At 42.3% G+C, this 14,433-nt stretch overlaps 2 protein-coding genes and 1 non-coding gene across 5 annotated transcripts; 1 reads left to right on the top strand and 2 right to left on the bottom strand.

Moving 5' to 3' along the window:
- The first annotated feature begins 1,142 nt into the window (after positions 1-1,142).
- On the top strand, positions 1,143-8,518 carry LOC123112809 (NEDD8-activating enzyme E1 regulatory subunit AXL). 3 transcript variants are annotated; one of them, XM_044533907.1, is made up of 14 exons: positions 1,143-1,349; positions 2,183-2,355; positions 2,449-2,612; positions 3,766-3,876; positions 4,114-4,193; positions 4,294-4,444; positions 4,520-4,613; positions 5,533-5,621; positions 6,184-6,257; positions 6,361-6,523; positions 7,041-7,126; positions 7,769-7,852; positions 7,971-8,127; positions 8,224-8,518. In XM_044533907.1, exons 1-14 carry the CDS (start codon positions 1,165-1,167, stop codon positions 8,305-8,307), a joined length of 1,695 nt encoding a protein of 564 aa, XP_044389842.1. In that variant the 5' UTR covers positions 1,143-1,164; the 3' UTR covers positions 8,308-8,518. The 3 variants fall into 3 exon arrangements, with proteins under 3 accessions (XP_044389842.1, XP_044389841.1, XP_044389840.1); XM_044533906.1 differs by having other exon boundaries at positions 7,947-8,127; XM_044533905.1 differs by having other exon boundaries at positions 7,932-8,127.
- Positions 8,519-10,042: 1,524 nt separating this feature from the next.
- Positions 10,043-13,647, bottom strand: LOC123112807 (dolichol-phosphate mannosyltransferase subunit 1). The gene is made up of 8 exons (XM_044533904.1): positions 13,302-13,647; positions 12,236-12,335; positions 12,100-12,133; positions 11,944-12,020; positions 11,812-11,837; positions 10,581-10,745; positions 10,391-10,505; positions 10,043-10,305 (listed from the first exon to the last, which is right to left on the bottom strand). The coding sequence occupies exons 1-8, from the start codon at positions 13,415-13,417 to the stop codon at positions 10,201-10,203; spliced, it is 738 nt and encodes a 245-aa protein (XP_044389839.1). The 5' UTR covers positions 13,418-13,647; the 3' UTR covers positions 10,043-10,200.
- LOC123118306 (small nucleolar RNA snoR113) lies at positions 11,079-11,214 on the bottom strand. Its single transcript, XR_006457854.1, has one exon. It is a non-coding gene; the product is annotated as a small nucleolar RNA snoR113 (small nucleolar RNA).
- Positions 13,648-14,433: the final 786 nt, after the last annotated feature.

Genomic DNA, 14,433 nt, shown 5'->3' with positions numbered 1-14,433 from the left:
AAGTTCAACTCCTAAGGGTTAATAGGATTGACAGCTTACTATTGTCAGAAAAACAACAAGTGCAGACTTGGAAACTAGGGGGAATAGAACTCGGAAGTTAAGCGTGCTTAGGCTGAGGTAGTGAGAAGATGGATGACCACCTGGAAAGTTAGACAATTTGAAATGGGTGGTCCATACTTGAGCAGTTATGATGGGTGTTTAGACTTTTTTTTAAATCCTTTAGTCTCGGTTGGTGGTGTTACCAACCGGGACTAAAGGTGAAGCTCCAGACAGCAGCTACGTGGAACTCCTTTAGTCCCGGTTCGTAAGCAAACCGGGACTAAAGGTTTTGTGGGTTTTAGTCCTGACCCTTTAGTCCTGGTTCTGGGACTAAAGGTCCTCTGGAACCGGGACTAAAGACCCGTTTCCTACTAGTGGTTTAAGTGAGAGGGGAATGCATTTTTTTAACACAGTACAAATGCAGGCGCTCATACACGCGCATACATCACCCTATGAACACACACACGCACACCCTACCCCTATGAGCACCTCCGAAAGACTAAGCCGACATATCATCTTGAAATTTTACGAAGTCACCGTAGGCACCTCATCATCGACGGGAACATCTCCTCCCACTAAATGTGCATCGCTGGAAATCTTAAAATAGTCCAGGAATAAATGCGAGCACTAAGACTTGAACCCCAAGTGCGCTGGGATACCACATTTCCTCTAACCATCCAACCACAGGTTGGTTCGCAGAGGGGAATGAGAGTCGAGGAAGCCAATTCCATCGATTTCTTCCTATGGGTACCTATTAATTCGTGGGTAGAGTTTTATCCCACGTCAATTTCCATTATATACCAAACAAGAAAATGAGAGTAAAAGCTACTTTTCAAGCCTAATCCCTTCATAAACATCTTTGTGCAAACTCCCATTCCCCTGCCCGAGACAGTTTTTTTAAGGATCACCAAACAGGTTGTTAAGGCCTGGATTTCAGGATCGGCTTTGTACCAGGTGAGCCAAACGCGGGCCGGGCCTCTTGAGCGCGTGCCGTGCCAGGCACATGACGGGCCAAAATTCCGTGCCCGCGGGCCGGCCCGCGCGACACGGACCAGACGGCCAGGTTTGCTCTGAGACAGAGGAGGCTGAGAGATACGCGTGATCCGGCCGTTCCTTTGGAACTGGATGCACGCACGAGCTGGTGGAAAACGCCTGCACCACCACCTCCGCATCGCGCGTGCAGCTTCTAGGGAGGGGTCGCGATTCCCCACCCGGTTCCACTTCCGCTCCTCGGCCGCAGCCACCGCCTCCGCAGCCATGGCCGCCGCCGCCGTCGCCGAGCCCAAGACCAAGTACGATCGCCAGCTCAGGTAACGCGTCGGCCCTCTTCCTCCCGCCCTCCCTCCAGCACACCCTCGGCCACATCTCCGCGTGACTGGCGCGTAGATTCCGAGCGCTCGCCGTCGATTCGAGGGGTTTAGGGTTCTGCCGCGGATGGAACCACGCTCGTGCTCGTCGGGCCCGGGTTGGGCAGGGGGTGACGTCTGATCTAGGGTTTATGCTTCCACTGTGGTTCGGCTAGCGGGTGGCCTGCTGCTAAGATTCGGACGCTGTGGGGTCTGGGCAGCTGCTGCTGTTTGGGTTTCTGAAACCGTTGTTTGGGTACTGATTCAGCCAGTCGCAAGTTTCCTACCCAGTTACCTGCAAAACTGAGATGTTAAACCCTTAGTCTGGACATTTTGTCAAGGCGCATGAGTTGTGGTGTCTGTCACCCGTCAGCCCATCGCAGCTGTTAGTTTAACCCGCCCCCTTGTTTAATCTGCACAATTTGGCCCTTTGATTGATCCTTTACGACATCCATAACAATGGCGTGAGAAAATTTGAAATCGAGCTATCTATTTGGAACAAGCAATTCAGCATTATTAAAACCTACTTATCCATGAGACCAGGATAGCAACAACATTTCCTGTTACAAATCCTTGGTGCTGATTAGTGCGAATCAAAACTAGAATTCATGGCACATGCTTTACTTTATAAATTTAATATGGGCCACATTCTATTGTATGGCCTTCACCTTTCCGCCAATTATGTCTTATGATATATGTTTTATTATTATTATCCGCGTAAGTTACCCCCTATGAAATCTAAGGACACACATATACACATATTGAAAGCTACATGGTGTTTCAAATACGAATTACAGGATATGGGGTGATCAAGGACAGGCTGCACTGGAGAAGGCTAGCATATGCTTGCTTAACTGTGGCCCTACTGGAACTGAAGCACTGAAGAACCTTGTGCTTGGAGGAATAGGGAGTGTTACTGTTGTTGATGGCTCCAAAGTCGAACAATCGGACCTGGGAAACAATTTTTTGTGTAAGTCCTTAGCTATGCAGTCCTTTCTGTTCCTGAATTCGTTTCTTAAAATGATTACACTCATATTTACTGAGAGTCTATATTTATTTTCAGTGGATGAAGGGTGCTTGGGTCAATCAAGAGCAAAATCTATATGTTCATTCCTACAAGAGCTCAATGATGCTGTGAAAGCCAAGTATGTTGAGGAGTCACCAGCAACAATGATAGATACAAATCCTTCATTCTTTTCCCAGTTCACTGTTGTCCTTGCTACCCAGGTGTGTGTTTTGGTACACTCCCAAGATAAACTGCAAAATCAGCGATTAATATGCTGGTGCTTTCTATGTGGATTTTTTTTTTGCTGAACGAATACTTGTGATTTCTGTGAAGCCAAAAAATTGGAGTGATTAAAATCTTGGGTTGTGGGTTAGGAAGTTTGTAGGGTCAGGGCAATGCACCAGATATTCATAAGTCATAACTGAATAGCCTATATAGCTTACTTTCGGTTACAAATAGTTGTATCCTGGAAAGAAGTGAATCTCTTTGTATAATTAATAGTAAAGGTCAACACCTGTCATAGCATTTTTTAAGCAGGAAAAAATTTGGATCGTGGTGGGTGACTACCTGAAATTCCTGTTTCATATCAGAGAATAACATGATTTGAGCCTGTGACCACATGATATTAGGCAGTGTTTTGAAGCTGCCATTTAAAAAATTGCAGAGAGTCTTTTGTTCTTTTTAGGATATTAATTAAAGTTAGATAAATATATTTGTCCTCACTTTTCATCGAACATGTTTGGAAGGCAATGCTACATTTTTGTGCAACTTGATGAAATGCCCATGCCGTGTCATGGAAGCTGTTCAACCAAATGGGATCACCATAATTCAGTGTCAAATAAGACATAAAGTGACTACTCAAGGTCAACTGGCATGGACATTTCATCTACTTATGTAAACTACTCATAACATGGTGGTCGCACGAAAATTGTTACAAGTAAAATCTCCCGACCGGTATAATTAGGTATTTTCATTTGTGACAAAATTTTATTGCACTATACATCTATTGCGAACACAAAAAAAACAGGCATCTGAATTACCATTAAATTAAATTTTGGTTTAATTTTCCCTTAATGATATACTTACTACTGGGTGCATAGTTTAGGAATATGGTGTGGCTCGTATACTACTTCTCTGGCCATCTTTGCAATCGATGGTTTATTGAGTAGACCGATGATTCATATTTTTGGCATGTCACTGTTAGCGCCAAACCTGTTTTACCGTTTTTATGTCCCGTACTTTGGTGAATGTAGATGCCACAAGAATTTCCAGTTTGCTGTTGAAGTCTTTTAGCCTATTTCTGGGCAAAATACATCTATATGCAGTGTGCGCCTCTCAAATAAAGTTACTAATACCAAATTTTCACTACTGCAGCTTCCGGAGAGTTCTTTATTGAAATTAGATAGTATCTGCAGGAGCGCAAATATTGTGTTGGTTGCTGCGCGTTCATATGGTCTAACTGGGGTTGTCAGGGTCAGCATCAAGGTACTTCATGTATCTATCTTAACCCCTAAAATACGTATAGTGCCTCCATATACCAAATTATCATGATGTCATTATATCACAGTTACAAGGACTGGTAATTGTAAATTCTTGCTTATTTGATACAGAGCCTAGCGTTTAGTACTTCATTATACACCAGCGTCTAACCATATTTGGGAGAAGTTATGGCCCAAATCATTTTAAGAAAATTGACCGTTTTTTCTTCTAATGTATTGTTAGGAGCACTGTGTTATAGAATCAAAACCGGACCACTCTTTGGATGACTTACGGTTGCACAATCCCTGGCCGGAACTCAAACAGTAAGAGATATTCATTTCTCTATTGTTTGCAGAAAAAATTGCATGATAATTGTCTCATTCTCAAGGAAATATTTGTTGCTGACTTTCTATTGACTTGCAGATTTGCAAAGTCAATCGATATATGCGACAAAGATCCTGTTGTGCACAAGCATACTCCATACATTGTTATCCTCGCGAGGCTTGCTGAAAAATGGGCTGATGCACATGATGGGCAGTTACCTTCGACCAGGCAAGAGAAAAGGGAATTTAAGGTACATGATCTTTTGGGTTTGCTGGCCGGCAAAACAGATATCTCTGGTCGTTGACTAAGCTACTGTTTTTGTCAGGACCTAATTCGAGCCCATATGCTTAACGTAGATGAAGACAATTATAAAGAAGCAGTAGAATCTTCATATAAAGTCTCGGTAACTCCAGGAATCAGTAAGTTAGTTCTACCATTACTTTTATGAATGTAACTTCAACACGATTCACCGCTTACTTTTCTTCATACCATACATGAAAACTACTTGAATTAATGCGACTTCAACTCCGTGCTCAACATATTTAATGAGTGCAAATGTGGCAGCCCCAAAACTTCTTCACACTAAACTTTTACATATAGTCTGCATTCGGATTAGTAATGGCTTCACATAGTTTACTGAATCTTAAACATGAAATAATTTGTGGATTTATGTAGATCAGAGTTCAGCTATCTGCTTCAGCCTTTTCTTTAAGGAAAGCAGTGGGGGATGCCCCCGCAGCTATTATTTTTGAGAATAAGAACCTATCTGTTTCAGGCATTACTATAGTGATTTGTGGTGGTTGATCAAAGATAACCTGCTTTGTTACAGTGTATGGTGCTGTTGCAGAGTAGCAACTGTAGTATCTGAGTACCATCTGACTATACTATAAAAATAACATTGTCACCTGATATTTCTGGCACAAGCATTTGCTAGGTTATTCAGTCACATGCTTGTCAGTTTGAACTGTATATGAATAACAGTTCATTTTGCTGTTCTCTATCCTTTCCTTAATCAGTACCATGGCGTTGGTGTCACCTAATATTGGTGTGCATGGTAGTTTTGACAGGAAAACAATACCATTCATGTTATGTCACCTGATAGCACACTAAGATGTCATGAAAACAATGGCAGCCACATGCTATCTGAAACGATTTATAACATGTATTGTTGAAAAAAAAATCTGTCACTCCTTTCACAAATATATATGCTTCATGAATTTACTTTGAAATTTGAGCAGTCCTATTTCTAGATGATTTGTTTGTTCTGTTATTTGTTTGTATAGATAAAGTGCACCTGTGCAGAATTGATAGTTCTGACTCATGATCATTTTTTGCTAGGTGATGAAATCCGTCAGATAATTGATGATAGCTCCTCTGAAGTCAATTTTTCTTCTTCAGATTTCTGGGTTTTAGTTGCTTCTTTGAAGGTACCTTCATTATGATTCATATCATAGTGGTTGTGATAGCCCATGATTCCTTAATTTCTGAACATAGTGAGGATGAACGTTAATACATTTGCCACTGCACTGTTATGTGAAATACCAATCACTAGATACCTTTTGATGTTGTTGACACAAATTCAGAAAGTTTCTTATGTGTGTGTGGATGGGTGCGGGGGTTGCGACTTTACTCTATGATACTGATATACTTACAGCCGCATTTATGCTACAATTATTTAAAGCCAAAGGATCAAGTAGTTCTAGCTAGAAGCCTCAGCTGAAGTGGATGATAGGTGGTTCATAACTTGTTTTTATTAGCTAAAGCCAATATGAGTTATTACTGGAGAGGCCCCATTAGAGTAATAAGCCTATATGCGTTAAAGGTAGGTAGCTGTTTTAGGAAGTGAATGTATGGACCATTCAGAAACTGTCCACAACTGTTACCTGGTGAAGGCACAGGGTTTCTTTTGTATATCTTTTTGTGCAATCATTTCTTTCTTACCATTGTTTTCCATTTCTTAAGTTGCATTGCCTTCTTTCTGTTTTACAGGAATTTATTGCAAATGAGGGCAATGGTGAGCTACCTCTCGAGGGAACAATACCGGATATGACATCACTTACTGAGTAGGTTTCTTGCAACTATCATCCCTCAGGTTCAAGTTTATTGCCACAACTGTATCTTCTAATTCATGAACTTTATAAAGTATCCATTTTCTGACCAATGCAGGTATTATGTAAGCTTACAAAAGATTTACCAAGCTAAGGCTGAATCTGATTGTCTTGCCATAGAGCATCGTGTGAAGAGTATTTTGAAGCGAATTGGCAGAGACCCTGATTCTATTTCAAGGGCATGTATCAAAACGTTCTGCAAAAACACTAGAAAACTCAAAGTAAGATGTTATCTTCAGGGGCTTATATATTTGTAACTTATTTTTCTGATTGAATATCTTATTGCATGAACCCTTGATGATTGTGGTAGATAGTCCGATTTTATGATGGATAGACCTTTCAGTGTTCTGTTATCCACTCCCGTGTTTGATGATGAATTTTAAAGTTTATTTTTATGAAATGATGTGCCAATTACTGCTCAGTTATTTGTTAATCTTTTTTTAGGTGATAGGACTATTGTAGATTCTCCTCCATAATGAGTAGATTGCACAGCACATTCAAGTCTTGTATTGGCAGTGCAACTTCTGGCTTAATTTTCTTGTTACATGTGCTAACTGTTAGCTTTTAGTTTTAAACAGTTTTGATTGTATAATAAGTACATAAATATTGTAAAAGATGCCCCAAAAGTCGACCATTCTTATTGGAATCTGTTATTTATCTTGTTTCTGCCTTTGCCCGCTCTTGTTCTTTTGGATCAACTATATGTGCTCCCGTTGTTGAGTGATTTCTGTTGTCTAGGTCTGTAGATACCGCAGTATGGAGGAGGAATTCAGTTCTCCAGTCCTATCTGAAGTTAAAAAGTACTTCGCCGACGAAGACAGTTGGTCAGCATCTATTATTCTTATGTTGCCGTTTCATCTCTTCTGTTGTAAGCAACACAGAAAATTATTATACATTTTCCACATTTCATGCTATTACTAATATGCATGTTCTGCAATATTGTTACTCCCTCCGTTCCCAATTGTAAGATGTTTTAACTTTTTTCTGAATCAGATGTATGTAGACACGTTTTAGTGTGTTTGTTCACTCATTTCAGTCTGTATGCAGTCCATATTGAAATATCGAAAACATTTTATATTTGGGAACAGAGGTAGTATTTATCATATGTAGGGCATCTAGAACTAGGCAATTCTAAAATGCTGTACAATTTAGCATTTTTTTCAAAGGCACTTCTTTGTGAAACTGGCCCTTCATGTGGGTATCTAGAGCAGAACAATTCCATTTGCTTGTTCCCAGTATCAGGCTACCAGCACAGAGTTTCTTTCTTGTTAGAAGTAAATGTTCTTTCAGCCATCGTTGACCGTATTACAGAATGCACTGCAAGTTTTGTTTACACTTGGGTTTATGTGCTTTGAATATTGTGTGTGACTTTATGTTAGAGCTGTTGGCCTCTGGTTTATTTGCATTCCTCTTTTATGTTCTAAATTTTTTGGCTTCTCAAATGACAAGTGATTTTATTGATGTAGCTTCGCAATGAACTTCTATGTTCTGCTACGGGCTGTTGACCGGCTTGCTGCCAACTACAGCAGATTACCTGGAATATTCGACAGGTACATGACAAGAATATGCATTCACTTGTGGCGATAATTGTGATGTCATGCTTTTAATGTTTTTATAATACTGATTAAGCACTGGATTCACTAGTGAGATTGGTGAGGATGTTCCTAGGCTGAAGGAGGCTGCTGTCTCGGTGCTAAGTGACATGGGTTTGAAGGGATCGTCCTTGTCCGAAGACCTGATTGCTGAAGTGTGCCGGTTTGCGGGTGCAGAGATTCACCCTGTCGCTGCCTTCATAGGCGGAGTGGCCTCCCAGGAAGTTATCAAGGTATGCTCCTCCCTTCGCCGACCTTATCGAGCTAGCTATAACCAGGAGGATTATGTTGTTGTATCTTTCTAACAAGTTGTTTCGCCCCTTGTCCAGCTGGTGACCAAGCAGTTTGTGCCGCTGAATGGAACATTCATATTCAACGGAATCGACCTCAAGTCTCAAGTTCTGGCCTTATGACACGGCTTGGTTATCTTGTAGAGTGCTTTGGAACGCTCATCCAATTGGGTAGTAGACCTAGCTAGATTCTGCGTCACGGCCTCGGTGCATGCAATGCAAATCATTCTGTTCATTTATGTACCTTGGTACTGAGGTAGTGTAATTCGCACAGCGGCTGCAGATCAGCTCTATATGAATTCATGGGGCCCCTTCCCCCCTCTTTTGCCGTTGATACTTGTTGGCAGTGGAATGTGGGATGCTTACTTCCTAAGTGGCAACTATAAATCATCTTGGCTAAGAAAATCTTTGCTTAATGACCAAGCTCAAATTCGATCATTTGTGTTGAAACATCTTTATACCCAACAGACTAAAAAATGGTCTTAACAAATAAGTTTATAGAGGACGAGTACGAAACCTTGACTCTTCTTAGGGGGTTACAACATTCATTATTGGCTGACATGATATGATCGCAGTACCTGCTGATGATAAAATGCAGCTTCAGATAGAGGAATCGTAGGCAATAGTTGTCGATCTGGAACTTCCAGACCAAGCTCTTCATGTGGATTCAGGGGGCGATGGCATCTCTAATATTGTTTCCCTGGGCGCCGTCTTGAAAATCTTGATCCAACTAGCACATCATTCGTGCTGGATGTGTATGTCATCGTGGTAGTTACGTGCCTGACCGATGGTGTGGCTGGTTGGTGTTGCGACTCGTGTGGCAACGATGATGGCAAGAAATGTGGGGTCACGGCATATCATTCGTCGTCGACCGTTTGGTTTTGTCTCGGCATGACGTGGTGGCAACAATGCCATGCAATGACCAGGCGGGGCTATGTTGGTGCAAGGCATGCTTCTTTTTCCTACGAGGCTTGTTACCGATAATGGTGCAACCGTGCAAGGTGCGCTTCTTTCTCCTACGGGGCTTGTTACCGATATTGGTTAATTGGTGCAAGGTGCGCCTCTTTCTCCTACGAGGCTTGCTAACGAAGTCGGAGCTGCCTAGTCCTTGACCAGTTGGTGGATTTCTTGGATATACCGACATGTTTCTTGTGCAGCATTTGTTTTGAGACTCTTGGTTGGTTGTCCACGGTGAAGTCGGAGAAGTGATGACCATGACAGATCGTAGACAATCTCAATGGCGTTTCTCTCCTTGGCGGTGTGCGTGGTTCTTGTGGTGTGTGTGGATCTTGTGGGTAGCCAGGTAGACCGGGGTGCCTTGTCTTGTGGGAGTGTTGTAATGGTTTTTGTCCGGATTTTCGCATATTAACCAAGTGATTCTCTTCAACCCTTTTTAACAAATCTAAGTCCTAGGGGCTAACTGTGGGCTTAACTTAGTCATCTGTGGGCCGGCAGCAACTTGTGTTTCTCAGAATTTCTAGGTCGTTTTGCTCTCTGGTATTTGTCGTATTGTCATTGTGCAACTTCTTCTGAAATGCATTCTAACTTCTTTTGGGTGCTTTGAAGAAGTTAGAAAAAGAGAATTTCCAGGTAGTTCCTTTGATGTAATATATGGGTGTTATTCCCTGGAGTATTTTTACTTTCTTAGGATTAGTTAAATTAAACATAAGAATTAAGAAATGTTCTTATGTTTCCTTTCCTCTTGTTTATGTATTTTACTTGCATGATAACTGCAAAAGCAATGTTCACAAGTGACCAACTAGTTTCCATCAATACAGTCATATAATTCCCCCAAGGTAGCAAGCAGTTCACCCGCAAAAAAAAAAGGTAGCAAGCAGTTGAGTAATTACAGGTCACGGAACACAAGATGCCACATGATTCATAAGGATACTCATAGACAAAAACTTGTGCATATAATTCAACTAAGTCTGAGAATGTTAGTAAATTCATGTAACTCAAGCTGTGGTAACATAAGGAAAAAAACACACACTAACAAGCATCTACCGTGCGTCTCCCCTATGTTGTGAGCAACAGATACACAAGGCCTTTCAAATATCCAACAATTTCAGATCCACCGAGCTTTGAGATTCCGAAGACCCTGTCGACGAAAGTTATTGGGACCTAGACATGACAAGCAAAGTTTACAACTATCAAAGCCAAGATATTTTAAATCCAGCCTTACACAAATGAAAATGGAATCGATTACCTCTTCGATGTGATAACCTTTCCTAGTAGCCCTGACAATCATCTCCATTTGGAATACATAGCCCTTGCTGACGCAGCAGGAGATGACATCCTCCAAAGCACTTCGCTTATATAGCCTAGGAAACCGGCAAAAGTGTCAAATAATAGAAATTATAAGGGGCTTGTTCTATTTGTATAAAAATGAGACGCACCTAAACGATCCAGTCAGATCAGAAGCTCCGGGCTGTAGCAACGTCTGTGCTAGAACATTCGCTCCCCTGCTAGTCAACTTACGCATAAGATTCCAACCATGGACACCACCGTTGCTAACATAACGGGTGCCGGTTACAATGTCAGCACCGGTTTCCTTTTGCTTCCTGGTAATAAACGGAACATGATTAAAAGAAAAGCTATATAGGTTCTTCTAACTCCTAATTACTTTTTTCCCATGGGCTCAGAGAGCTCAGCTATACCAAACTTCGCTGAGCCATTAAATCAAACAACTAACACACAAGTACATATATATCTATGACTTGGTTAGCCAATATTCCATTTCTAGACCTGGCAAGAGCAAACTGGTTAATTAAGACGTATTTTGCCAAAGAGAGGAGACCAGTCAAAACAGAACAGAATAAATGTACACAATATTTCAAAGCATACAGTAGGGCAGTGTCAGTGCCCATGCCAGCCTCTGTAAAGACCTGGGGGAAATGGCTCAGAGTAAACCTTTCGCCGAATCATATCACATCATGCTACTACCATCCCGGAACAACGACGAGAGTATCTCGAATATTCGTGTCTGGGAGGCAGCCGTAAGACCGGCCTTTCAATTTCTCATCACTGCCACACAATTATAACCTGTATCTATCTACAAACAAAGCACACGAGAACACACGTTGATAGAGGATCCAAGAAAGAAGGAGATGCAGCAGCACAGCGAAAGCAAAAGCGAGCAATCAAGTGGAGGCACCACAATGACCGTGGTGCTACCCTTGCATCTTATGCAGAGCAATTGGGTTGGAGGATCCCTCTCTGCGACTGCACCTTGGGCCTGTATGAACTGGCATCCAGGAAAAAGAGAATAGTGAATAAGGTATTAGAAGGCGAGAATTGGATTCTCACGGTGGCCAGAATGAGTGCCCCCGTCCACCTTGGTGATATCTTTTGGTCTGTGGAGTGTGCCCAATGAGGACTTGATTGACCCCGACAGAGCGACTCTATGAAGTGTAAGTGTGCAATGCAGTGTTGGGAGTAGTCTGCATGTGAACTCTGTGGTGTTACTGTTGAAAAGCGAGCAACCACTATAATTATGGTTTTCTCTTCTGCTAACAGAGAATAAGCAGAGCTCCTTCCAGTTTCCTCAGTAAAACAAAATACAAAGCTGTAAATCCAATCTTTCTTTCTGGATAAATTCAAAAGCATCATTGGGTATATGATTCTCACCTGATGAAGCTTGGCAAATATTTTGGCTGTTCAGAATAGAAAAAAGAATCATCAGTAACTAAAAGGAACAGAACTATTTAAATAGCTTAACTATGCCAAATAACAGAGAGACGAAAATGTGAAAAATCATACATGATGAGATAGATCTGCATCCATTATAACAACGAACTCCCCTGAGGCATGCTTTAATCCATGCATATATGCAGTACCTGAATGTTTATAGTAGTTCGTTAACACGAACATCAAGCATAACATTCACCATATGTAGAAATGGGCAGCTAAGCTCACCAAGTCCTAGCTTCCTTGGTCTAGCTCGCAGTAGCTGGTATTAGATAAAAGATATTGCGGTAAGTCATAAATAACCAAAACCCGGACCACACATATATATAAACTCATACATAAGATTGTTTGTTAAATTACTTACAACACGATCTTCGCCATATAATTGCTGCAACTGCTTTACAACGTCTTGAGTGCCATCAGGGCTTCCATCATCCACAATAATGATTTCGAACTTGGAATCACTACAGTAGAAAGTTGCAGCAAGTTTAGTAAAACAAATGCAACAGCCTTGCCATTTGAAATACACCAAAAATAAGCTAACGAGATGATACGAGTACACAGAAGCAACGAAACAGGTTGTAGTGCTGACCAAAAACTACAAGTATACAACAGCAACAGAAAACATGCTGGATATTACAAATAAATTTGCTGCGTGATGGATTCTAAAATAACCACTACAGGCAAGGTGAATGCAAAACGAACCAACTCTCGCAAGCCCTACATAAAATTAGGTCCTTCAATCTCAAAATAAGACGGTGTACTGTTATCAACCAGTTTATATGGCTAATAAAATACAGTTTGCAGCAATCGGTCAAAACTAGCCACAGATGCACTAAGGTGAAGGTCATCCAGGGTATAAACAGTGCTAAGTGCTACGTAACTGAAACCAGCTGCACACACTGACAGGACCAGACATACTTTGGATAACTCTGGAAAACTGCCTAGTCTTGGACAAATAACATGAACCGGAAACTAGTTTTGGAATAGCCACATGCCACGGCCACCTTGATCTATCTATGTCCTTTGAGAGATCTTATCACAAGATCAAGTGGACTGGATTCAGCTGAGCATGTCACCACTAGCATTTGGCAGCTGCACATGATGAGATGTGACAGCGATCATATCTCATGGCCTCAATCCAACGTAATAATTAATTAATAGTTCCACAGGCGTGTTATACAGTTGCACCGTGGGAGTGGAGAATTGGAGAATCCCAGAGCTATCAGCAGTAACTTGTAAACAACGATTCTGTCAACGCCCAAGTTTATCTACAAACCGGAAAATCTGAGCCGGCCCTAAACCTATCTGGAATTCTGGATCACGAACGCCCTCCGCCCTACAGAGATAACAATCTCAACTGCCTACCGGGAGAAGTAGAAGAGGATGAGATGGGCAAGCAAAACAGGTGGGTAAAGGCAGGGGGTTACGGCAGGTGCTTGAAGATGAGGTAGACGATGAGGGCGACGTTCAGGCGCTCGTTGTAGGTGGGAACGATGATGCTGTACTCCGGCCTACCGCCGCCCGCCTCCGCTCCAGTCTCCATCGAGCAGAGTAGCGCGGCAGATCTCCTTCCCACCCAGGATTCGGGCCGCGGCTGCTGGTTGTCGCCTTCGCAGACAGGGGAGAGCTTGGGTGGAGCGGACGGCGGTGCGGCGCGGAGAAGGCGGGTCGGGATCGCGCGGTGGAGGACGTGCAGGGGGGAAGGCGGAGGACGATCCGCGGGCGCCGGACGGGAGAGTGGAGGTCCGGCAGCACAGGAGCAGTATTTTTTTTTTGGAGGGGTCGTCAGAGGAGCAGTCGAGCGGGCTAGCGAAACAGCACATCCAAACCTTACCAATTGGGCCGGCACGGCCTGGCACACGCCTAAACAACATCGCAGGCACGGCAGGGCCCGCATAGGCATGTTTATAAGTGAGCGGGCCGTGCCCTCAAGCCAGCCCGCGGCAGGGCCATTATGGCCCAAATACTTCGATTTTTTTAGGAAAAAACTGAAAATTTCAAAAAAAGAATTAAAAAAGAGGCAAAGTATCACGTGGGATAAATTTTGAGCTTTATTAGTGACTCCCTCATGAAAACGTTCCATCCTTTAAAAGAAAAAAAGAGTACAAAGCCACGCTCTAAATTACAGAAGAAAAAGGAAATAGGAGGATAAGAAAACTACAAAAGAATAAGAAAAATACTCCCTTTTCTTCTTCGTGAATGGAAAGATTTTTCCAGTTCTTTGTTTTTGTAATGTGTTGGGCTCTTATTCTGGCTAGTTCCCATGTTTCAGAGTCATTAGTGTTCTCATCATAACGTATTCTCCCAACTAGACTAAAAGCAGACTCCAAGACGGATACTTATAACACATCCTGTGCTGAAATCACCGGATATGTAAGCTTGTGGCCATGCCACTACTGCAACATGTTGAAGTCCTCCTCGTCCTCTTCATTGAAGCTCACTTTCTCGTTGTTGGGGTATTTCGCTAACTCCCTACCATCTGCAAGCACACGTGTTGATGCTCCTATTGAAGAGCTTGAGGCACATGAGGAAGAACCAAATATCTTGCTCTACACTCCT

The sequence above is a fragment of the Triticum aestivum genome, chromosome 5B, assembly GCF_018294505.1.
Source record: "Triticum aestivum cultivar Chinese Spring chromosome 5B, IWGSC CS RefSeq v2.1, whole genome shotgun sequence".
Lineage (NCBI taxonomy): Eukaryota > Viridiplantae > Streptophyta > Magnoliopsida > Poales > Poaceae > Triticum > Triticum aestivum.
This window is presented reverse-complemented; position numbering and strand designations above follow the sequence as displayed.